General features: G+C 45.8%; 1 protein-coding gene across 2 annotated transcripts in view; it reads right to left on the reverse strand.

Moving 5' to 3' along the window:
* Window positions 1-24,001, reverse strand: part of EIF2B4 (eukaryotic translation initiation factor 2B subunit delta) — a gene marked incomplete at its 5' end in the record, with an annotated part of 164,327 nt that overhangs the window by 57,679 nt on the left and 82,647 nt on the right. The window contains 3 exon segments of one of the 2 annotated variants that reach the window (XM_053709459.1): window positions 10,665-10,756; window positions 11,021-11,062; window positions 13,566-13,645. In XM_053709459.1, the coding sequence (XP_053565434.1) occupies window positions 10,665-10,756; window positions 11,021-11,062; window positions 13,566-13,645 (214 nt within the window). 2 annotated transcript variants of the gene reach the window in all.

Below are 24,001 nucleotides of genomic sequence, written 5' to 3' on the forward strand. Positions count from 1 at the left end.
TCACAGAAAGGAGCCGTGTGTCATGTGACCCATCCCTCCCCTGCAGGTCACAGAAAGGAGCAGTGTGTCATGTGACCCATCTCTCCCCTGCAGGTCATAGAAACAGAAAGGAGCAGTGTGTCATGTGACCCATCCCTCCCCTGCAGGTCACAGAAAGGAGCAGATCGTCATGTGACCCATCCCTCACCTGCAGGTCACAGAAAGGAGAAGTGTGTCATGTGACCCATCCCTCCAATGCAGGTGATAGAAACAGAAAGGAGCAGAGTGACATGTGACCCATCCCTCCCCTGCAGGTCATAGAAACAGAAAGAAGCAGAGTGACATGTGACCCATCCCTCCCCTGCAGGTCATAGAAAGGAGCAGTGTGTCATGTGACCCATCCCTCCCCTGCAGGTCATAGAAAGGAGCAGTGTGTCATGTGATCCATCCCTCCAATGCAGGTGATAGAAAGGAGCAGAGTGACATGTGACCCATCCCTCCAATGCAGGTCATAGAAAGGAGCAGTGTGTCATGTGACCCATCCCTCCCCTGCAGGTCACAGTAACAGAAAGGAGCAGAGTGTCATGTGACCCATCCCTCCCCTGCAGGTCACAGTAACAGAAAGGAGCAGAGTGTCATGTGACCCATCCCTCCCCTGCAGGTCACAGTAACAGAAAGGAGCAGAGTGTCATGTGACCCATCCCACCCCTGCAGGTCACAGTAACAGGAGGAGCAGAGTATCATGTGACCCATCCCTCCCCTGCAGGTCACAGTAACAGAAGGAGCAGAGTGTCATGTGACCCATCCCACCCCTGCAGGTCACAGTAACAGGAGGAGCAGAGTATCATGTGACCCATCCCTCCCCTGCAGGTCACAGTAACAGAAGGAGTAGAGTGTCATGTGACCCATCCTTCCCCTGCAGGTCACAGAAAGGAGCAGAGTGACATGTGACCCATCTCTCCCCTGCAGCTCACAGTAACAGAAGGAGCAGAGTGTCATGTGACCCATCTCTCCCCTGCAGGTCACAGTAATAGAAGGAGCAGAGTGTCATGTGACCCCTCCCTACCCTGCAGGTCACAGTAGCAGAAGGAGCAGAGTGTCATGTGACCCATCTCTCCCCTGCAGGTCATAGAAACAGAAAGGAGCAGTGTCATGTGACCCATCCCTCCCCTGCAGGTCACAGAAAGAAGCAGAATGTCATGTGACCCATCCCTCCCCTGCAGGTCACAGAAAGGAGCAGTGTGTCATGTGACCCATCCCTCACCTGCAGGTCACAGAAAGGAGAAGTGTGTCATGTGACCCATCCCTCCAATGCAGGTGATAGAAACAGAAAGGAGCAGAGTGACATGTGACCCATCCCTCCCCTGCAGGTCATAGAAAGGAGCAGTGTGTCATGTGACCCATCCCTCCAATGCAGGTGATAGAAAGGAGCAGAGTGACATGTGACCCATCCCTCCAATGCAGGTCATAGAAAGGAGCAGTGTGTCATGTGACCCATCCCTCCCCTGCAGGTCACAGTAACAGAAAGGAGCAGAGTGTCATGTGACCCATCCCTCCCCTGCAGGTCACAGTAACAGAAAGGAGCAGAGTGTCATGTGACCCATCCCTCCCCTGCAGGTCACAGTAACAGAAAGGAGCAGAGTGTCATGTGACCCATCCCACCCCTGCAGGTCACAGTAGCAGAAGGAGCAGAGTGTCATGTGACCCATCTCTCCCCTGCAGGTCATAGAAACAGAAAGGAGCAGTGTCATGTGACCCATCCCTCCCCTGCAGGTCACAGAAAGAAGCAGAGTGTCATGTGACCCATCCCACCCCTGCAGGTCACAGTAACAGGAGGAGCAGAGTATCATGTGACCCATCCCTCCCCTGCAGGTCACAGTAACAGAAGGAGCAGAGTGTCATGTGACCCATCCCACCCCTGCAGGTCACAGTAACAGGAGGAGCAGAGTATCATGTGACCCATCCCTCCCCTGCAGGTCACAGTAACAGAAGGAGTAGAGTGTCATGTGACCCATCCTTCCCCTGCAGGTCACAGAAAGGAGCCGAGTGACATGTGACCCATCTCTCCCCTGCAGCTCACAGTAACAGAAGGAGCAGAGTGTCATGTGACCCATCTCTCCCCTGCAGGTCACAGTAATAGAAGGAGCAGAGTGTCATGTGACCCCTCCCTACCCTGCAGGTCACAGTAGCAGAAGGAGCAGAGTGTCATGTGACCCCTCCCTCCCCTGCAGGTCACAGTAACAGAAGGAGCAGAGTGTCATGTGACCCCTCCCTCCCCTGCAGGTCACAGTAACAGAAAGGAGCAGTGTGACATGTGACCCCTCCCTCCCCTACAGGTCACAGTAACAGAAAGGAGCAGAGTGACATGTGACCCCTCCCTCCCCTACAGGTCACAGTAACAGAAAGGAGCAGAGTGTCATGTGAGCCATCCCTCCCCTGCAGGTCACAGAAACAGAAGGAGCAGAGTGACATGTGACCCATCCCTCCCCTGCAGGTCACAGTAACAGAAGGAGCAGAGTGTCATGTGACCCATCCCTCCCCTGCAGGTCACAGAAACAGAAGGAGCAGAGTGTCATGTGACCCATCCCTCCCCTGCAGGTCACAGTAACAGAAGGAGCAGAGTGTCATGTGACCCATCCCTCCCCTACAGGTCACAGTAACAGAAAGGAGCAGAGTGTCATGTGACCCATCCCTCCCCTGCAGGTCACAGTAACAGGAGGAGCAGAGTATCATGTGACCCATCCCTCCCCTGCAGGTCACAGTAACAGAAGGAGTAGAGTGTCATGTGACCCATCCTTCCCCTGCAGGTCACAGAAAGGAGCAGAGTGACATGTGACCCATCCCTCCCCTGCAGGTCACAGAAACAGAAGGAGCAGAGTGACATGTGACCCATCCCTCCCCTGCAGGTCACAGTAACAGAAGGAGCAGAGTGTCATGTGACCCATCCCTCCCCTGCAGGTCACAGAAACAGAAGGAGCAGAGTGTCATGTGACCCCTCCCTCCCCTGCAGGTCACAGAAAGGAGCAGTGACATATGACCCCTCCCTCCCCTGCAGGTCACAGTAACAGAAAGGAGCAGAGTGTCATGTGACCCATCTCTCCCCTGCAGGTCACAGTAACAGAAGGAGCAGAGTGACATGTGACCCATCCCTCCCCTGCAGGTCATAGAAAGGAGCAGTGTGTCATGTGACCCATCCCTCCCCTGCAGGTCACAGTAACAGAAAGGAGCAGAGTGTCATGTGACCCATCCCTCCCCTGCAGGTCACAGTAACAGAAAGGAGCAGTGTCATGTGACCCCTCCCTCCCCTGCAAGTCACAGTAACAGAAGGAGCAGAGTGTCATGTGACCCATCCCACCCCTGCAGGTCACAGTAACAGGAGGAGCAGAGTATCATGTGACCCATCCCTCCCCTGCAGGTCACAGTAACAGAAGGAGTAGAGTGTCATGTGACCCATCCTTCCCCTGCAGGTCACAGAAAGGAGCAGAGTGACATGTGACCCATCTCTCCCCTGCAGCTCACAGTAACAGAAGGAGCAGAGTGTCATGTGACCCATCTCTCCCCTGCAGGTCACAGTAACAGAAGGAGCAGAGTGTCATGTGACCCATCCCTACCCTGCAGGTCACAGTAGCAGAAGGAGCAGAGTGTCATGTGACCCCTCCCTCCCCTGCAGGTCACAGTAACAGAAGGAGCAGAGTGTCATGTGACCCATCCCTCCCCTGCAGGTCACAGTAACAGAAGGAGCAGAGTGACATGTGACCCCTCCCTACCCTGCAGGTCACAGTAGCAGAAGGAGCAGAGTGTCATGTGACCCCTCCCTCCCCTGCAGGTCACAGTAACAGAAGGAGCAGAGTGACATGTGACCCATCCCTTCCCTGCAGGTCACAGAAACAAAAGGAGCAGAGTGACATGTGAGCCATCCCTCCCCTGCAGGTCACAGTAACAGAAAGGAGCAGTGTGACATGTGACCCCTCCCTCCCCTACAGGTCACAGTAACAGAAAGGAGCAGAGTGACATGTGACCCCTCCCTCCCCTACAGGTCACAGTAACAGAAAGGAGCAGAGTGTCATGTGACCCATCCCTCCCCTGCAGGTCACAGAAACAGAAGGAGCAGAGTGACATGTGACCCATCCCTCCCCTGCAGGTCACAGTAACAGAAGGAGCAGAGTGTCATGTGACCCATCCCTCCCCTGCAGGTCACAGTAACAGAAAGGAGCAGAGTGTCATGTGACCCCTCCCTCCCCTGCAGGTCACAGTAACAGAAAGGAGCAGAGTGTCATGTGACCCATCCCTCCCCTGCAGGTCACAGTAACAGAAAGGAGCAGAGTGTCATGTGACCCATCCCTCCCCTGCAGGTCACAGTAACAGAAGGAGCAGAGTGTCATGTGACCCATCCCTCCCCTGCAGGTCACAGTAACAGAAAGGAGCAGAGTGTCATGTGACCCATCCCTCCCCTGCAGGTCACAGTAACAGAAAGGAGCAGAGTGACATGTGACCCATCCCTCCCCTGCAGGTCACAGTAACAGAAAGGAGCAGAGTGACATGTGACCCCTCCCTCCCCTGCAAGTCACAGTAACAGAAGGAGCAGAGTGTCATGTGACCCATCCCTCCCCTGCAGGTCACAGTAACAGAAAGGAGCAGAGTGTCATGTGACCCATCCCTCCCCTGCAGGTCACAGTAACAGAAGGAGCAGAGTGTCATGTGACCCATCCCTCCCCTGCAGGTCACAGTAACAGAAGGAGCAGAGTGTCATGTGACCCATCCTTTCCCTGCAGGTCACAGAAAGGAGCAGAGTGACATGTGACCCATCCCTCCCCTGCAGGTCACAGAAAGGAGCAGAGTGACATATGACCCATCCCTCCCCTGCAGGTCACAGAAAGGGGCAGAGTGTCATGTGTTTCTTTTTAGACACAATGTGTTTCTTTTTAGACACGATGAGCCCACGGATCATCTTAATTACTAATGGGATATTCACCTCCTGGTCAGCAGGAGGAGGCAAAGAGCACCACAGCAGAGCTGTTAAATAGCTCCTGCCTTCCCTCCCACTCAAGTCATTCGACCGCAGTTAGGAAGAGAAAGGAAAAGCCAAGGTGCAGAGGTGTCTGAAGTTTACAAAAAATAACCACCTGTCTTAAAAGAACAGGGCGGGCCGTGGACTCATCGTGTCTAAAAAGAAACAAATTCATCTTTTTAAAGACACGATGAGTCCACGGATCATCTTCATTACTTATGGGATACAATACCCAAGCTAGAGGACACAGATGCTACGGGAGGGACAAGACAGGGAACCTAAACGTAAGGCACCACTGCTTGAAGAACCTTTTTCCCAAAGCGGCCTCAGCCGAAGCAAAAGTATCAAATTTGTAAAATTTAGAAAAAGTGTGAAGAGGCGACCAAGTTGCAGCCTTGCAAATCTGTTCTACAGAAGCTTCATTTTTGAATGCCCATGAAGAAGCAACAGCCCTAGTGGAATGAGCCGTAACTCTCTCAGGAGGCTGATGTCCAGCAGTCACATATGCAAAGCGGATGATACTCTTCAGCCAAAGAAAAAGAGAGGTAGCCGTAGCTTTCTGACCCTTGCGTTTTCCAGAGAAAATTACAAACAAAGAAGAGGACTGACGAAAGTCCTTAGTCGCTTGTAAGCAAAATTTTAAAGCACGGACCACGTCCAAATTGTGCAGAAGATGTTCTTTTTGAGAAGAAGGATTAGGACACAAGGAAGAAACAACAATTTCCTGATTAATGTTCCTGTCTGAAACAACCTTAGGAAGAAAACCTAGTTTAGTCCGCAAAACTACCTTATCTGAATGGAAAATAAGGTAAGGTGAAGTGTATTGCAACGCAGAGAGCTCCGACACTCTACGAGCTGAAAAAATAGCAACATGAAATAAAACTTTCCAAGATAACAACTTAATATCTAAGGAACTAACTGGTTTGAACACAGGCCTGATCCTAACCAAGGCCTGACAAAATGATTGTACATCAAGGACATCTGCCAGACGTTTGTGTAACAAAATAGATAATGCAGAGATTTGACCCTTTAGGGCACTTGTCGACAAACCCTTCTCCAAACCTTTTTGGAGAAAAGACAAAATTCTGGAAATCCTAACTCTACTCCATGAGTAGCCCTTGGATTCACACCAATAGAGATATTTACGCCATATATTATGGTAAATCTTTCTAGTTACAGGCTTACGAGCCTGAATCATGGTCTCTATGACCGAATCAGAAAAACCCCGCTTAGAAAGTATTAAGCGTTCAATCTCCAAGCAGTCAGTTTCAGAGAAACTAGATTTGGGTGAAAGGATGGCCCTTGAATGAGAAGGTCCTTCCTCAACGGAAGTCTCCAAGGTGGCAGGGATGACCACCAGGTCTGCATACTAAATCCTGCGAGGCCAAGCAGGGGCAATGAGGATCACTGATGCCTTCTCCTGCTTGATTCGAGCAATGACCCGAGGAAGAAGTGCAAACGGGGGAAACAGGTAAGCTAGGCTGAAGGACGAAGGAACTGCCAGAGCATCTATCAGTTCGCCTGGGTATCCCTGGACCTCGACCCGTATCTCGGAAGCTTGGCATTCTGATGAGATGCCATGAGATCTAACTCCGGCCGATCCCATTTGAGAATCAGGTTGGAGAACACTTCCGGATGGAGTTCCCACTCTCCCAGATGAAAGGTTTGCCTGCTCAGAAAGTCCGCCTCCCAGTTGTCCACCCCTGGGATGTGGATTACTGACAGATGGCAAGAATGGGCCTCCGCCCACCGGATTATCTTGGCTACCTCAGTCATCGCTAAGGAACTCCTCATTCCTCCCTGATGATTGATGTAAGCCACTGACGTTATGTTGTCTCACTGGAATCTGATAAACTGAGTCGAAGCCAACTGAGGCCAGGCAAGAAGAGCATTGAAGATCGCTCTCAGTTCCAGGATGTTTATAGGAAGAACAGACTCCTCCTGAGTCCATACTCCCTGAGCCTTTAGGGAACCCCAGACAGCTCCCCACCCTAGAAGGCTGGCGTCTGTTGTCACAATCACCCAGGACGGTCTGCGAAAGCAGGTTCCCTGGGATAGATGATCCAGAGACAACCACCATAGAAGAGAGTCCCTCGTTTCCTGTTCCAGAGTTATTCGAGGACACAAGTCCGCACAATCTCCATTCCAATGCCTGAGCATGTTTAACTGCAGAGGCCTGAGGTGAAACCGAGCAAACGGGATGATGTCCATTGCCGCCACCATCAGTCCGATTACTTACATGCACTGAGCCACTGGAAGTCAAGAAGTGTACTGAAGGGCTCGACAGGTATCTAGAATCTTTGGTTTCCTGATCTCTGTCAGAAAAATCCTCATAGATATATAGAGTTCCCAAGAAAGTCACCCTTGTCTTCGGGATTAAGGAACTCTTTTCCAGATTTACCTTCCACCCGTGAATTCTCAGGAAGGATAGCACAATGTCGGTATGGGACCTTGCTTGTTGACAAGATGGCGCCTGGATTAGAATATCATCCAGATAAGGCATCACCGCAATGCCCTGCAGTCTTAGAACCGCCAGCAGAGACCCCAGAACCTTTGTGAAAATTCTGGGTGCCGTGGCCAGACCGAAAGGAAGAGCCACGAACTGATAGTGTTTGTCTAGAAAGGAACTTGTGATGATCTCTGTGGATAGGAACATGTAGATATGCATCTTTTAAATCCACTGACGTCATAAATTGACCCTCCTGGATCAATGGAAGAATGGTACGAATAGTTTCCATCTTGAATGATGGAACTCTGAGAAACTTGTTTAGACCCTTGATATCTAGGATAGGTCTGAAAGTTCCCTCCTTTTTGGGAACTACAAACAGATTTGAATAAAAACCCTGCCGTGTTCCAGTACAGGAACGGGAATAATTACTCCGAGGGAAGAGAGGTCTCTTACACAATGTAAGAACGCCTCTCTTTTTATCTGGTTTGCAGATAATCTTGAAAGAAGAAATCTTCCTCTGGGAGGAAAATTTCTGAATTCCAGTTTGTATCCCTGAGACACTATTTCTATAGCCCAGAGATCCTGAACGTCCCGCACCCAAGCCTCAACGAAGAAAGAAAGTCTGCCCCCTACCAGATCCAGTCCCGGATCGGGGGCAAGCCCTTCATGCTGACTTCAGCAGCAGGCTTCTTGGATTGTTTACCCTTGTTCCAAGACTGGTTGGGTCTCCAAGTAGGCTTAGATTGCGAAATAGTTTCCTTCCTGTTTAGAAGAGGAAGAGAAGGAATTTCCCTTGAAATTTCAAAAGGAACGAAAATGACTTTGTCGTCCTTTTTGTTTACTTCTCTTATCTTGAGGAAGGAGATGACCCTTACCTCCCGTGATATCCAAGATAATTTCCTTCAGGCCAGGTCCAAACATGGTCTTCCCCTTGTAAGGAATTGCTAGAAGCTTAGACTTGTATGATACGTCCGCAGACCAAGGTTTTAACCATAAGGCTCTGCGGGCTAGGATAGAGAATCCTGAACTCTTAGCAGCCAATTTAGTAATTTGCAGAGAAGCATCCGTAATAAAAGCATTGGCTAACTTCAGAGATTTAATCCTATCTTGGATCTCCTCTAAAGAAGTCTCAGTCTTAAGAGACTCTGACAGAGCATCAAACCAATAAGCTGCCGCACTAGTGACAGTAGAGATGCATGTAGGCGATTGCAATAGCAAACCTTGGTGAACATAAATCTTTTTAAGTAGACCCTCAAACGTCTTGTCCATGGGGTCTTTAAAAGCACAACTATCCTCAATAGGAATAGTAGTTTGCTTGGCTAAGGTGGAAATAGCCCCTTCCACCTTAGGAACCGTTTGCCAAGCTTCCCTGACAACGTCAGCTATAGGAAACATCTTTTTGAAAATAGGAGAAGAAGAGAAGGGAATACCTGGTCTCTCCCATTCCTTAGAAACAATCTCACGAAGCTCGCTTAGGCACCGGAAAAACATCTGAGTAAGAAGGAACTTTGAGAACCTCTATACCCTCCATCTCAGTTCCCTGGGAGGGTACATCCGAGATTGCCACCATAGCATCAGAAAACTGACCACATGGTTGTCTTTCCTCTTACGTTTGCCTTGTAGCATAGGAAAAGCAGACAACGCATCAGAAATTGTGGAAGACATAAGTGTAGCTATGTCTTGTAATGTAACTCCAGCCAGTGCTAGAGTAGAAGTACTGGGCACTGCTTGTGCGGGCATTAAAGATTGGGACGCTTGGGGAGAATGCTGCGGCATACTCTGAATCTCATCATTAGACTCCTGAGAAGCATCCGCTTTTGAAAAATGTTGTTCATGGAAAATTCTCTCTTTATAGCTTAAAGCCCTTTCAATACATGGCATCCAAACACATAGCGCAAGTAACATTTTGCACAGCTTCTAAATCCATATTAGAAAACACAATATCTATAATTTCTGAATGTCTAACAGGATACTGTGCCTTTAAATTCTAAATGCAAACTATTTTCCTGCTTTAAATAAAAAAACGTATCTCTTTTAAATAAACAAAACGTTTTTACACAACAGTCAGACACCTCTACGCCTCAGCAGCTCTGCTGAGGCGCCTACCTGCCGACCGGTTTGACTGCAATGTCCCAGCGGTGCAGAAGATAAGGTCACTAGATCGCCAACAACCGCTTGCTTGTTCAGCCTTTGAAAAACCATGTGGTTCTAGAGCGATGATCAATCGTCAACTGTTCTTGCTAGCCCCTCGTGGGCGTTAACATATACACAGCCCGACCGGCTTTATTTTCAATAAAAATGAACCAATAGTGAGAAAGCTTTACTCCCAGCCCCAGTGCCTGTACATAAGCTGCCATAAAACAAAACACCCTCCATACATAGAGAGCCTGATGTCCCATGTCAAAGGCTCTATTTGCCTTATATGCAGTAAAGGTATAATTAATGTGTCCACTTTCCTCTGAGCCTTCGTATATATTCCTCAGAATAAAAAGTCTGCACTTACCTCAATGCTGTCCGGCAGCAGGACAGCCCAACAGGACAGCCCTGTGGAAAATGATAAGGCCTGAGTTAGACTTGCTTAGGCCATCAGGATAAGGGCAGCATTAATGTATAGGAGGCGCAGTGAGAATTATGTCCCACCAGTTCCCATTTCTCTAAAGCCACCAAGAGCTCTACTGAAGAGACTGATATGGACTACGGCTACACCCTAGAACAAAGCAGCACAATCTTGCACTACTTTAAAAATAATAAACTCTTGACTGAAGAATCTAATCTAACACCTCACTTTACCACTTCCTATCACTAACATAGGCAAAGAGAATGACTGGGGTGGGAGGGAAGAGAGGAGCTATATATACAGCTCTGCTGTGGTGCTCTTTGCCTCCTCCTGCTGACCAGGAGGTGTAAATCCCAAGTAATGAAGATGATCCGTGGACTCATCGTGTCTTTAAAAAGAAAATTTCTTAGAATTGCTTTATTTAGACAGTAAAAACAGCAACGTTTTTTAAGGGGTTTTAACGTCGAAACTTCGCTGTTTTTACTGTCTAAATGAAGCATTTCTAAGAAATGTTTGGTGCTGTGGATGTTGTTGGAGTTTTATTTGCTGCAGGGTGATACAGTAAAAAGCAGGAGCTATGTGACATGGAATCTGATATAATACAAAGTTTCTTGCACAGTGACAAAGTACTGCTACTAAACGGGCAGTGGAATCTGTGTCTGTGCCCTCACCTCATCTGCTGGGTTAGCGGTAGTCTGCGGCTGTACTGGTGCAGATGAGAGAACATGCTGACTTTACTGCCATAATCCTTACGGAGAGGAACCTGCAAAGAAAGTGAGAGAATCACAGTGACACAGGCGCATCAGCAGCATTAGAAGCACAGCACACTGCAGGGCTGTACCTGACAGTCACCGGTGTCTGATGTGCTACTCACATTATTAACAAACAAGCAGAAAATCACTGCAGTAAACTAGACTAGCGAAGCAGTTAATAATGCCTGAACGCCATGATGGTTGTGCAAAGCTTAGCTGGCATCTTCATCAGAAACAAAACTACTTTAAACAGTGAAACCACACAGCTGACAAACCTGCTTGTCATGAGCGCGAGTGCTGTGCTCACTCTGTGACTCCTGTGAGGCAGAGAGGGGAGGGGGGTGAATGAACGGGAACAGCCAGAGGTGGCAGAGAGGGGGTGAGGAATGAATGAACAGGAACAGCCAGAGAGGGGGTGAGGAATGAATGAACGGGAACAGCCAGAGGTGGCAGAGAGGGGGTGAGGAATGAATGAACAGGAACAGCCAGAGGTGGCAGAGAGGGGGTGAGGAATGAATGAACAGGAACAGCCAGAGAGCGGGTGAGGAATGAATGAACGGGAACAGCCAGAGGTGGCAGAGAGGGGGTGAGGAATGAATGAACGGGAACAGCCAGAGGTGGCAGAGAGGGGGTGAGGAATGAATGAACAGGAACAGCCAGAGGTGGCAGAGAGGGGGTGAGGAATGAACAGGAACAGCCAGAGGTGGCAGAGAGGGGGTGAGGAATGAATGAACAGGAACAGCCAGAGGTGGCAGAGAGGGGGTGAGGAATAAATGAACGGGAAAAGCCTGAGGTGGCAGAGAGGGGGTGAGGAATGAATGAACAGGAACAGCCAGAGGTGGCAGAGAGGGGGTGAGGAATGAATGAACAGGAACAGTCAGAGGTGGCAGAGAGGGGGTGAGAAATGAATGAACAGGAACAGCCAGAGGTGGGAGAGAGGGGGTGAGGAATGAATGAACAGGAACAGCCAGAGGTGGCAGAGAGGGGGTGAGGAATGAATGAACAGGAACAGCCAGAGGTGTTAAACAGACCTATTCTCACCCACACACTACAGGAATATGTATCATGCTTTAAATGTACAAGTGCCTGGTATGCCCCGAAGAGGGGCTGGTCACAGAGGCTTCAATATGAAAAAGAGCAAGGGGGGGTGTAGCATGTAAGGGGGGGGGGTAGGAGGTACAGTACAGAGTAATAGGGTGGTGCAGCGAGGGGGGATAGGAGAGAGCACAGAGTTATGGGGTGGAGTAGGTAGGGGGATAGGAGATACAGCACAGAGTTACAGGGTTGAGTAGTTAGGGGGTAGGAGGTACAGCACCGAGTTACGGTGGTGTAGTAGGTAGAATGATAGGAGGTACAGCACAGAGTTTCGGGGTGGTGTAGCAGGGGGTAGGAGTACAGCACAGATTGAAAGGGGGGTAGGAGGTACAGCACACAGTTACAGGGTGGTGTAGCGAGGGGGGGGTAGGAGATACAGCACCGAGTTACGGGGTGGTGTAGCAGGGGGTAGGAGTACAGCACAGATTGAAAGGGGGGTAGGAGGTACAGCACACAGTTACAGGGTGGTGTAGCGAGGGGGGGTAGGAGGTACAGCACAGAGTTATGAGGTGGAGTGGATAGGAGGTACAGCACAGAGTTAGGGGGTGGTGTAGAAGGTGGGTTGATAGGAGGTACAGCACAGAGTTATAGGGTGGTGTAGCGGGGGTAGGAGGTACAGCACAGAGTTACGGGGTGGAGTGGATAGGAGGTACAGCACACAGTTATGGGTTGGTGTAGCGAGGGGGGGTAGGAGGTACAGCACACAGTTATGGGATGGTGTAGCGAGGGGGGGTAGGAGGTACAGCAAAGAGTTACGGGGTGGTGTAGTAGGTGGGATGATATGAGGTACGGGGTGGTGTAGCAGTGGGGTAGGAGTACAGCACAGATTTAATGGGTGGTGTGTGTGGGGGGGGGGGTAGGAAGTAGAGCACAGAGTTATGGGGTGGTGTAGCGAGGGGGGTAGGAGGTACAGCACAGAGTTTCAGGGTGGTGTAGTAGGTGGGATGACAGGAGGTACAGCACAGAGTTTTGGGGTGGTGTAGCAGGGGGTAGGAGTAGAGCACAGATTTAAAAGGGGGGTAGGAGGTACAGCACACAGTTACAGGGTGGTGTAGCGAGGGGGGGTAGGAGGTACAGCACAGAGTTTCGGGGTGGTGTAGTAGGTGGGATGATAGGAGGTACAGTACAGAGTTTCGGGGTGGTGTAGTAGGTGGGATGATAGGAGGTACAGCACAGAGTTTCGGGGTGGTGTAGTAGGTGGGATGATATGAGGTACGGGGTGGTGTAGCAGTGGGGTAGGAGTACAGCACAGATTTAATGGGTGGTGTGTGTGGGGGGTAGGAAGTAGAGCACAGAGTTATGGGGTGGTGTAGCGAGGGGGGTAGGAGGTACAGCACAGAGTTTCAGGGTGGTGTAGTAGGTGGGATGACAGGAGGTACAGCACAGAGTTTTGGGGTGGTGTAGCAGGGGGTAGGAGTAGAGCACAGATTTAAAAGGGGGGTAGGAGGTACAGCACACAGTTACAGGGTGGTGTAGCGAGGGGGGGTAGGAGGTACAGCACAGAGTTTCGGGGTGGTGTAGTAGGTGGGATGATAGGAGGTACAGTACAGAGTTTCGGGGTGGTGTAGTAGGTGGGATGATAGGAGGTACAGCACAGAGTTTCGGGGTGGTGTAGTAGGTGGGATGATAGGAGGTACAGCACAGAGTTGCAGGGGGGGATAAGAGCACAGAGTTACCGGGTAGATCAGAGCTGACATATCATGCAGTAGGAGGACATTAACATACCTGCTGCCGCTCGAGCTTCTTGGCCAGTTTTTTTTGTGCTGCTGGATCGTCCACTTGAACGTGCTCAGGCAGCCGCTTCACTACAAGAGAGCGCTTGTATATTAACACCACAGGGAATTAAGGTGAAAAAGTAAAATGGTTTCTTGGTCATCACATACAGCAAACTAACGATGGCGCTACTTCCTGTTTGCCTCTGGCACTTTCTCAGCCCCTAACATTAGCTACTATAAAACAGACATGATATGTATTAGGCACGTGCGTTTGTTGTATTCTGTGCACAACTAATGCTGAATAAGGCCGCGGGGCTACGCATTCGGAGCAGGATTTCTTCTTGCGATGTACAGAATACAACGGATGCACTCGTCTAATAGACGGCACTGAATGAGCGTCAGAAGCAAACTTGCAATAATGTTCATTTGCTATAAACAAGTGAGAGAAGATAAAGAGCATAGAAGGGGCATTGAAGGGGAAAACCACTAAGATTGTGATATAAAATACTTAATTACACACAGTAAAACAACTTATTTTCATGTCTTATTTTGCCCACTTTTTCTGTAATTTAAGTCTGAAAATAGTGGATTTTCCAATCCTGAATAGTGAACAGCAGCCTCACAGGCTAACTATGCCACATATTTAAATAATTTGTAGTTTGCTGTGTTTTCTGCTGAAAATCTTTTTGTTAACACAATGATAGTGGCAAGCCCTGCTATTTCCAAACTCAAGTCCAGATCGATTCCTTAAAATAAGGAAAGTTGGTGGGGAGAATTTGGCTATTGAAAAACAACTGCAGCAAACAAGGTGTTAATCTGTTCTAATAAACACAGATTCTGCTGATATGTTAATCTACTGAAAGACTGCAGAAAAATGTAGCTATAACTGCTCCAACAACTGCCCTCTCATTGACACTTGCCCCAGTGTTCCACTAGTGGCCCTCACAATTATCCTGCATAGTAATTAAATCTGACCATGCACCTGAATGAATTGCTTAAAGGGACAGTCTAGTCAAAATGAAACTTTTATGATTCAGTTAGAGCAGCAATTATAAACATCTTTCCAATTTACTTTTATCATCAAATTTACTTTGTTCTCTTAGTATTCTGTGTTAAAGGCTAAACCCAGGTAGGTTATATGCCAATTTCTAAGCCCTTGAAGGCCACCTCTTATCTCAGTGCATTTTACAGCTAGACAGTGCTGGTTCATGTGTACCATATAGATAACATTGTGCTCACTCTCATGGAGTTATTTATGAGTCAGCACTAAAGTAAAAGTCTGTCAAAAGAACTGAAATAAGGGGGCAGTTTGCAGAGGCCTAGATAAAAGGTAATCACACATTAAACTGTCCCTTTGCATACGCATGAGCTTCTTCATATGATCTTACAATAGTTCTACAAGCGAACAGAAGGTGCTGATCCCAGAGTATATTTAAGATGTAAAAAAGAAAATGTATGCTTACCTGATAAATTTGTTTCTTTTTTGACACAATGAGTCCACGGATCATCTTAATTACTAATGGGATATTCACCTCCTGGTCAGCAGGAGGAGGCAAAGAGCACCACAGCAGAGCTGTATATATAGCTCCTCCCTTCCCTCCCACTCCTGTCATTCGACCGAAGTTAGGAAGAGAAAGGAAAAGCCAAGGTGCAGAGGTGTCTGAAGTTTACAATAACCCACAACCTGTCTAAAAGAATAGGGCGGGTCGTGGACTCATTGTGTCAACAAAGAAACAAATTTATCAGGCAAGAATACATTTTCTTTTCTTTTTTAAGACATGATGAGTCCACGGATCATCTTAAAGGGATAGTTAACCCAAAAAATATTTTTAACTCATTAAAAACTTCTTAAACTAATAAATACATTTGTAAAGTTTTCTTTATATTTTTTGTAATTTCAATTTTAAACTTAGTACTGCGCCAAACCCATTTTCTAAACATTATATGGGGCCTGATACAATGTTCTACCTAGGTAGAAACATCATGGCGGCCCGCATGCGCAATTAAACTATTTTTCTTAGCAACGCATGCGCAGACTCGCCCCCCAGTCTCTCCAGCAGTTCTTTCAAGCAGGCAGTCACCACACCTGACAGATTTTGTTCACACAATTTAATCTCCTGCATCAAGAGAGTCACAGAGTGCAAATCATCCCATAAGCATCGCTTGGAGGGGCGGCTTCACACTTGCAAACGAGAAGAGACATATAGGAGAGCAGCGTGTATACTAGAATTCTTACCTGCCTGTGATGAAGTCCATCTGTGTTTTAAACGCTGAATACCGCAGTGAGTTTGAGAACTATGTTTATTTAACTGTTGGGCTCATCTACCCCCTCCCTGTGGCTGTTTTTGCTTTCATGTGGAAACGGAGCCCTCACTGTCACTAGTCAAGCAAACACAGCCAGAGAGAGGGGGAGATGAGCCCAAAAGTTAAATAAACATAGCTCTCAAACTCACTGTGGTATTTAACGTCTAAAACACAGATGGACTTCATCACAGGCAGGGAAGAATTCTAGTATACACGCTGCTCTCCTTAGTGCAGGGATGAAGTGTAGGACAGAAGGAGCTTGAATGAAGTGTGGGTAATAGAGTATCTATTTATATTGTTCCCTGTCTCCTCTCAGTTGCCGGTGTGAAGCTGCCCCTTCAACCAATAGGATGACTAAGCTGTGAAGAGCTGTGCTTTAACGTCAGTACTGCGCATGCGATGCTGACTGAATGTAATATTTAAATTGAGGGGCCCAGCAGCTTTGCCATTGGATGGGGGGCGGATGATGGATTATATGAGCCATGCCTCATTTTATGGGCGGTCATTACCACACATTGCATGACAATTGAACCTTTAAAATTAAGGTATGTAAAATGCTTAATTTAATAAAAAAAAACTATTTTAAATTATTGCATTTATAATAGTAATTATAAAAATATATTTTAATTAGGTTCACATGGGAATCAATTTCTAACCCTTTAATTACTAATGGGATTCAATACCCAAGCTAGAGTACACAGATGATACGGGAGGGACAAGACAGGTAACCTAAACGGAAGGCACTACTGCTTGAAGAACCTTTCTCCCAAAAAAGGCCTCAGCCGAAATAAAAGTATCAAATTTGAAGAACTTGAAAAAGTGTGAAGAGAAGACCAAGTTGCAGCCTTGCAAATCTGTTCCACAAAAGCTTCATTCGTGAATGCCCATGAGGAAGCAACAGCCCTCGTGGAATGAGCCATAACTCTCTGTGGAGGCTGCTGTCCAGCAGTCTCATTCAAAACTTATAATACTCTTCAGTCAAAAAGAAAGAGAAGTAGCCGTAGCCTTCTGTCCCTTACGTTTTCCTGAGAAAACCACAAACAAAGAGAAGACTGATGAAAATCCTTAGTCGCCTGCAGGACAAAACTTTAAAGTACGGACCTCGCCAAAATTGTACAGTCGTTCCTTCTGAGAAGGAGGATTAGGACACAAGGAAGGAACAACAATCTCCTGATTAATATTCCGATCAGAAACAACCTTAGGAAGAAATTCTAATGAAGTACATAAAAATAGCTTCTCTGAATGGAAAATAAGGTAAGGAGACTCATACTGCAATGCCGAAAGCTCTGACACTCTACAAGCAGAGGAAATGGCAACAAGAAATAAAACTTCCCAAGATAACAACTTGTCAAGGTATATGTGAAGATTAATATATATATTATTATATATTTGGCCTATCAGTACCAAATGATTCATTTATTCATTCATTCAAAAATTGACTTGAAACCCATATTCAATCCTCCCCCACTTCTGTGATTACACAGGATGGATCACAAAGTAACTTAAAAAGAAATGGCCATGTTTATTTTGTATCTCATAAATCTTGGATACAACATGAAGTTTCCCTTCCTAAAGAAACAGGATTCTCAAGATAGGAGAAACTTTTTCCTGATTAACATAGCTTTTGAAGCTCACAGACCTGCAGGGGGTAGGAAACAAGGACCGATGGTCAAACACATCCTGGAATGTATGGAGACAACATTCTGGGCCTAAAATCAGATAAACAAGTGAAATTCTGACTACATAGTGATTAGCATAGACTTGTTAATTAGTCCCTGCTGTGTAATTGAAGCAATGAAAATTTGACCAGCTAAAAACACGTTTTTAAATTATACTCTTAACCCCAAAATACAGCATAGAAATGTATATATATATATATATATATATATATATATATATATATATATATATATATATATATATAGATAGATAGATATGAAATGTTTAAGTTATTCCAAAATTAATAAAATTTCTCTGTGTTCCAGGAAGCTAATGGAAAATGACAGGAAGAATATGAATATGGATATCTGTGGACCTAAAAAGCAATATAAATAATACTATTATTTTATTTTAGATCTGCAGCTGGTATGGCAATGAAGTTAAAGGATTACTTTCTGTTATAATTTTTAAGCTAAACAACTAACATATTAAAGTTAATAAACATTAATTAAAACCTACTGACCTATATTTTCTCCAAAACAAAGTTTCATAACGTTCTAAAAGTTATATCTTTTATTCCCCGATGATGTCACGTTATCCTGCCCACTATTTTCAGCACTGCATGTTCAAAATACTTAAACCAATAACTTTGTGTTTAAAGCACCATTTTGAAACCTAGGTATTGTAAACGGATTGGTACAGAGCAAAGGATACCCACGGAGTGGGTTTGGAAAACAATTAAATTTGCAGACAAGATTTCTGATATACGGTAGAGATATGTTAATGAAATGCTATTGATAAAAAGCGTATTTGGGGTAGTAAGTTAGTAACAGGCATAGAAAATATTTACTTACAGTGGCCCTTTAAGTATGCATTGGAGATATGAAGTGCATTGTGTTCCTGTTGAGATGCAATGCAATGCCAGGATACTGAAGACTATTTTAAATGGATTTTAAGCTAATAAGTTAGCAGTATAAATTACTCTGATGTAATATGATATTAAAAAGAATACTGATGTTTCATATTAAAACAATCAGAAGGAATAATGTGACATAATACAGTACATATGAACATGTAACTTATTAATGTAAGGAAATTATGGCATTTTGAATATATATTTTAAAGAAATATTTTTTTTACTGTCTAGAAATGGTTAAATGAATCTGTCATGCTGCCCCCCGATGGCCAAAATCCGGTGTTGCGATGCAAGAATTACAGCCAAAAGACAATTGGTTGTTAACAAAGATGCATTTTTCCCTAGCAACCATATATCCCAGGTTGTCCAATCAGAAGGGACAAGGATCCGTAAGGGCCTATCCAATTCGTCAGTGATGGTACAAAACAAAAAGGGGTGGGGTAATATCACATGATAAAAACCCCAAGCATAGAAAAGGCTTGGCTGCGTTACATACAGTTACAAAAGGCATAATAGCTACCTTCTTTTCCACATGCAAAAACTAAATTTTGGTATTCTGAGGCGAATTGGATAAACAAAGAAGTTTTTGGGAGATTTAACTACAGTTTGGTTCAAACTGATGATGTATAGTAATTCTAATTTTTTTAATATTTTAAACAAAGGTAATTGGTAAGACCATAGTCAAATTGTTGCAATAAGTGATAGATTAAAGAGAGCAGTTTGTATTTCAGCTTATATTCATAACCTGTGTATTTTAAACTAATCCTAAATTTTAAGTTATCTTTGCCCTTGGATTCGCACCAATAAATATATTTATGCCATATCTTATGGTAGATCTTTCTAGTAACAGGCTTACGTGCCTGAATCAAAGTATCAATGATCGAATCAGAGAACCCTCGCTTAGATAAAATCAAGCGCTCAATCTCCAAGCAGTTAGCTGCAGAGAAACTAGATTCGGATGATGGAAGGGTCCCTGAATGAGGTCTTTCCTCAATGGAAGCGTCCACGGTGGCTGAGACGACATGTCCACCAGATCGGCATACCAAGTCCTGCGAGGCCACACAGGAGAGATGAGGATCACCGAAGCCCTCTCCTGTTTGACTCGAGCAATGACCCGGGGAAGGAGAGCAAATGGAGGGAACACATAAGCTAGGCTGAAATGCCAAGGCATCTATCAGCTCGGCTTGGGGATCCCTGGACCTGGACCCGTATCTCGGAAGCTTGGCATTCTGACGAGTTTCCATAACATACAACTCTGGCCTGCCCCATCTGAGAATCAGGTTGGCAAATACCTCCGGATGAAGTTCCCATTCCCCCGGATGAAAAGTCTGTCTGCTCAGAAAATCCGCTTCCCAGTTGTCCACACCTGGGATGTGGATCGCCGACAGATAACAAGAATGAGCCTCCGTCCACTGAATTATCTTGGCTACTTCTGTCATAGCTAAAGAACTCCTTGTTCCTCCCTTATGATTGATGTAAGCTACAGTCTTAATGTTGTCCGACTGGAAACTGATGAATTTGGCCGAAGCCAACTAAGGCCAAGCCTGAAGCGCATTGAATATTGCTCTCAACTCTAGAATATTGATGGGAAGTAGAGACTCTGATCGAGTCCATACACCCTGAGCCCTCAGGGAGTTCCAATCAGACTGGCATCCGTTGTCACTATCACCCATGAGGGTCTGCGGAAGCATGTCCCCTGGGACAGATGATCCAGCGACGACCACCATAGAAGAGAGTCCCTGGTCTCCTGATCTAGATCTATTTGAGGAGACAAATTTGCATAATCTACATTCCACTGTCTGAGCATGCTCAGTTGCAGAGATCTGAGATGAAAATGAGCAAACGGAATTATGTCCATTGCCGCTACCATCAATCCAATTGCCTCCATGCACTGAGCCACTGACGGCCAAGGAGTGGACTGAAGGGTTCGGCATGTATTCAGAATCTATAACTTTATGACTTCTGTCAAAAAGATCTTCATGGATAGAGAGTCAATTAGAGTTCCCAAGAAAAGAACCCTTGTCTGCGGAACTAGCGAACTCTTCTCTAGATTCACTTTCCACCCGTGAGTCCTTAGAAAGGACAGAACAATGTCGGTATGAGACTTTGTTAGCTGATAAGATGACGCCTGGATCAGAATATCATCCAGATAAGGCGCCACTGCAATGCCCCGCGGCATGAGAACCGCCAGCAGAGACCCCAGAACCTTTGTGAAAATTCTGGTTGCCGTGGCCAGACCGAAAGGAAGAGCCACAACCTGAAAATGTTTGTCCAGAAAGGCAAATCGGAGGAACTTGTGATGATCTTTGTGGATAAGAACATGTAGGTATGCATCCTTTAGATCCACGGTAGTCATAAATTGACCCTCCTGGATCAATGGAAGAATGGTATGAATAGTTTCCATCTTGAAGGATGGAACTCTGAGAAACTTGTTTAGACTTTTGAGGTCTAAAATAGGTTGGAACGTTCCCTCTTTTTTGGGAACTACAAAGAGATTTGAGTAAAACCCCTGACCCTGTTCCTGTATTGGAACGGGACATATTACTCCCATGGAAACAGGGTCTCTTACACAACGTAAGAACGCCTCTCTTTTTATCTGGTTTGCAGATAATCTTGAAAGAAGAAACCGTCCTCTGGGGGAAGAGTTTCTGAATTCCAACTGATATCCCTGAGACACAATTCCAGTGTCCAAGGATCCTGAACATCTCTTATCCAGGCCTGGACGAAGAGAGAGAGTCTGCCCCCCACCAGATCCGGTACCGGATCGGGGGCCGACCCTGCATGCTGACTTTGTAGCAGCAGGATGTTTCTGGGATTGTTTGCCCTTGTTCCAGGACTGATTGGGCCTCTAAGTGGCCTTTCTTTGTGAATAATTCCCTTCCTGTTTGGAGGAAGAGGAAGAGGGAACTCCCTTGAAATTTCGAAAGGAACGAAAATTACTCTGTCGCCCTCTCTGTTTGGACTTTTTATCCTGAGGGAGGAGATGACCCTTGCCTCCCGTTATGTCAGAAATGATCTCCTTCAAGTCAGGCCTGAACAGAGTCTTCCCCTTGTAAGAAATAGTCAAAAGCTTAGATTTGGATGACACATCCGCAGAACTCTTAGCCGTCAATTTAGTAATCTGCAGGGAAGCATCCGTAATAAACAAATTAGCTAATTTAAGAGCTTTAATCCGATCCTGTATCTCTTCCTTAGTTAATATATGCTAAGACCATCAGTATACAAAGGGCAGCACTAGTATGGGAGGCACAGTGAGGGTAACACCCCACCAGTTCCCATTGCACTAAAGCCACCTGTAGCTCTACTCTAGAGGCTGACAAGGATTACGGCTACACCCTATAGTAAAATAGCACACTTTGGTACCATTTTAAAAATAATAAACTCTTGATTGAAGAATCTAAACACACACCTCACTTTACCTCTTCCTATCTGTAGCAGAGAGGCAGTAGGATCTGTAATATATTTTGGGTAGGCAGAGACAAGCAAATAACTACTATTGGTAATTGTAGCAGAGAGGCAGTAGGATCTGTAATATCTTTTTGGTAAGCAGAGACAAGCAAATAACTACTCTTGGTAATTGTAGCAGAGAGGTAGTAGGATCTGTAATATCTTTTGGGTAAGCAGAGACAAGCAAGTAACTACTCTTGGTAATTGTAATAATAACCCCTTTCCACCAAGAACTAGACGACACATAGCTTGGGAGTCAACAACAACTTATTCAACAACTGGAAAAACAAACACTTTTTAAAAACAGTCTCCCCTACAAAGGGTTTCCCAACTGAAACAGCAGGGAGTTTAAACAGTAACATACAGTTTAACATACATTTTAACCATTAGCCTAAATAACAATTCCTGCATAGTTCATAAGTGGCGAGGTTTGCCACAATGCTCCCCCAGAACCAAACCGGCATACCCAGTCTGATCCCAACGGATTGGCTTGGGGAGGTCCGGAGGAGTGTTCACAGATCAAGGTTCAAGTTCAGTTTGTCTGGACAACCCGTCGGCGTTGCCGTTTTGCTTCCCAGGTTGGTAATGGATTCTTAAGTCAAACGGCTGCAGCGCCAAACTCCAGCGCAACAGCCGGGCATTGTCTCCGATACCCTTTTCAGCCACACCAACGGGTTGTGATCTGTGAGCAGGGAAAATTGTTGTCCATATAGATATGGCTGAAGTTTCTTGAGGGCCCACACCACGGCCAGGTATTCCTTTTCGATGGCGGCGTAGCTAACTTCTCGGGTTAAGAGTTTCCTGCTTAGGTAGGCCACAGGATGCTCGCCGCCATCAGCCCCGACTTGGCTCAACACGGCTCCCAATCCAAACATAGAAGCGTCTGTATGGACGAGAAAGCGTTTAGTTGGATCCGGGGCAGCAAGGATAGGGGCATTTATGAGAGCTTTTTTCAGTTCTTGGAATGCTTGTTCACACTCTGGGCTCCAGGTAACAATCTTAGGAAGGTTTTTACGGGTGAGGTCGGTGAGGGGTTTGGCTAGGGTACTATAATTAGGTACGAACTTCCTATAATAGCCTGTGGTACCTAGAAAGGCTAGCACTTGGGTCTTGGTACGGGGAGTGTGCAACTTGGCTACGGCCTCTACCTTGGCCGGTTCGGGCTTCTGCTGCCCGCTACCTACTCGGTGCCCTAGGTACTGGACCTCCGCCATCCCACCGCTGCCACCAATTGTAGCAGAGAGGCAGTAGGATCTGTAATATATTTTGGGTAGGCAGAGACAAGCAAATAACTACTATTGGTAATTGTAGCAGAGAGGCAGTAGGATCTGTAATATCTTTTTGGTAAGCAGAGACAAGCAAATAACTACTCTTGGTAATTGTAGCAGAGAGGTAGTAGGATCTGTAATATCTTTTGGGTAAGCAGAGACAAGCAAGTAACTACTCTTGGTAATTGTAATTAGAGCTGCAACAACTAATCGTCATAATCGATAATGAAAATAGTTGTCAACGAATCTCATAATCGATTAATCGATTAGTTGGTTTGCAATTAGTTGATCTGTGCACAACACCAGCTACTTCACTCCAATGAACTCCTGCATATGGTATTGTGTTTTATGGTTATGGCCTTAGCCTAAAGGACGTCTACAGACGTCTACTTTTCACTTTTCAGGACAGTATACGTTTACAACTACCCCTGGCTTATGTGCAACCCAGATATAATAGTCATCATTTGGATTGTTTATATTAAATTTGGAACTATGCTTTTCATGATATAGTGCCAAGCTTGTTGTTTACCCCTTGCCCCTAGATTAAATTGATGTGCACTATTATCTGTTTGCACAATTATTAGTGTATTGCTTGCTATTGCTGATTATATGTACTGTATAAATAAATGTGTAAGGCTTTCTCCTGTTATTGATATACAGTCCTTAGCGCTTTTGATTTTTATTGTTTTTTTATATTTTTACTAAATTGTGATAATATGTACCAGATTCAACCTTTATAAGTATATATTCGTTATTTTTAGAGCGGACTAGATATTTCCCCTAACCTTATTGCTGGTTATTTATCATTGCATATAGATATTCAAGATATTTTTATTAGAATGAAGTCAAGGG

Source organism: Bombina bombina, chromosome 4 (genome assembly GCF_027579735.1).
Source record: "Bombina bombina isolate aBomBom1 chromosome 4, aBomBom1.pri, whole genome shotgun sequence".
NCBI classification, from domain to species: Eukaryota; Metazoa; Chordata; class Amphibia; order Anura; family Bombinatoridae; genus Bombina; species Bombina bombina.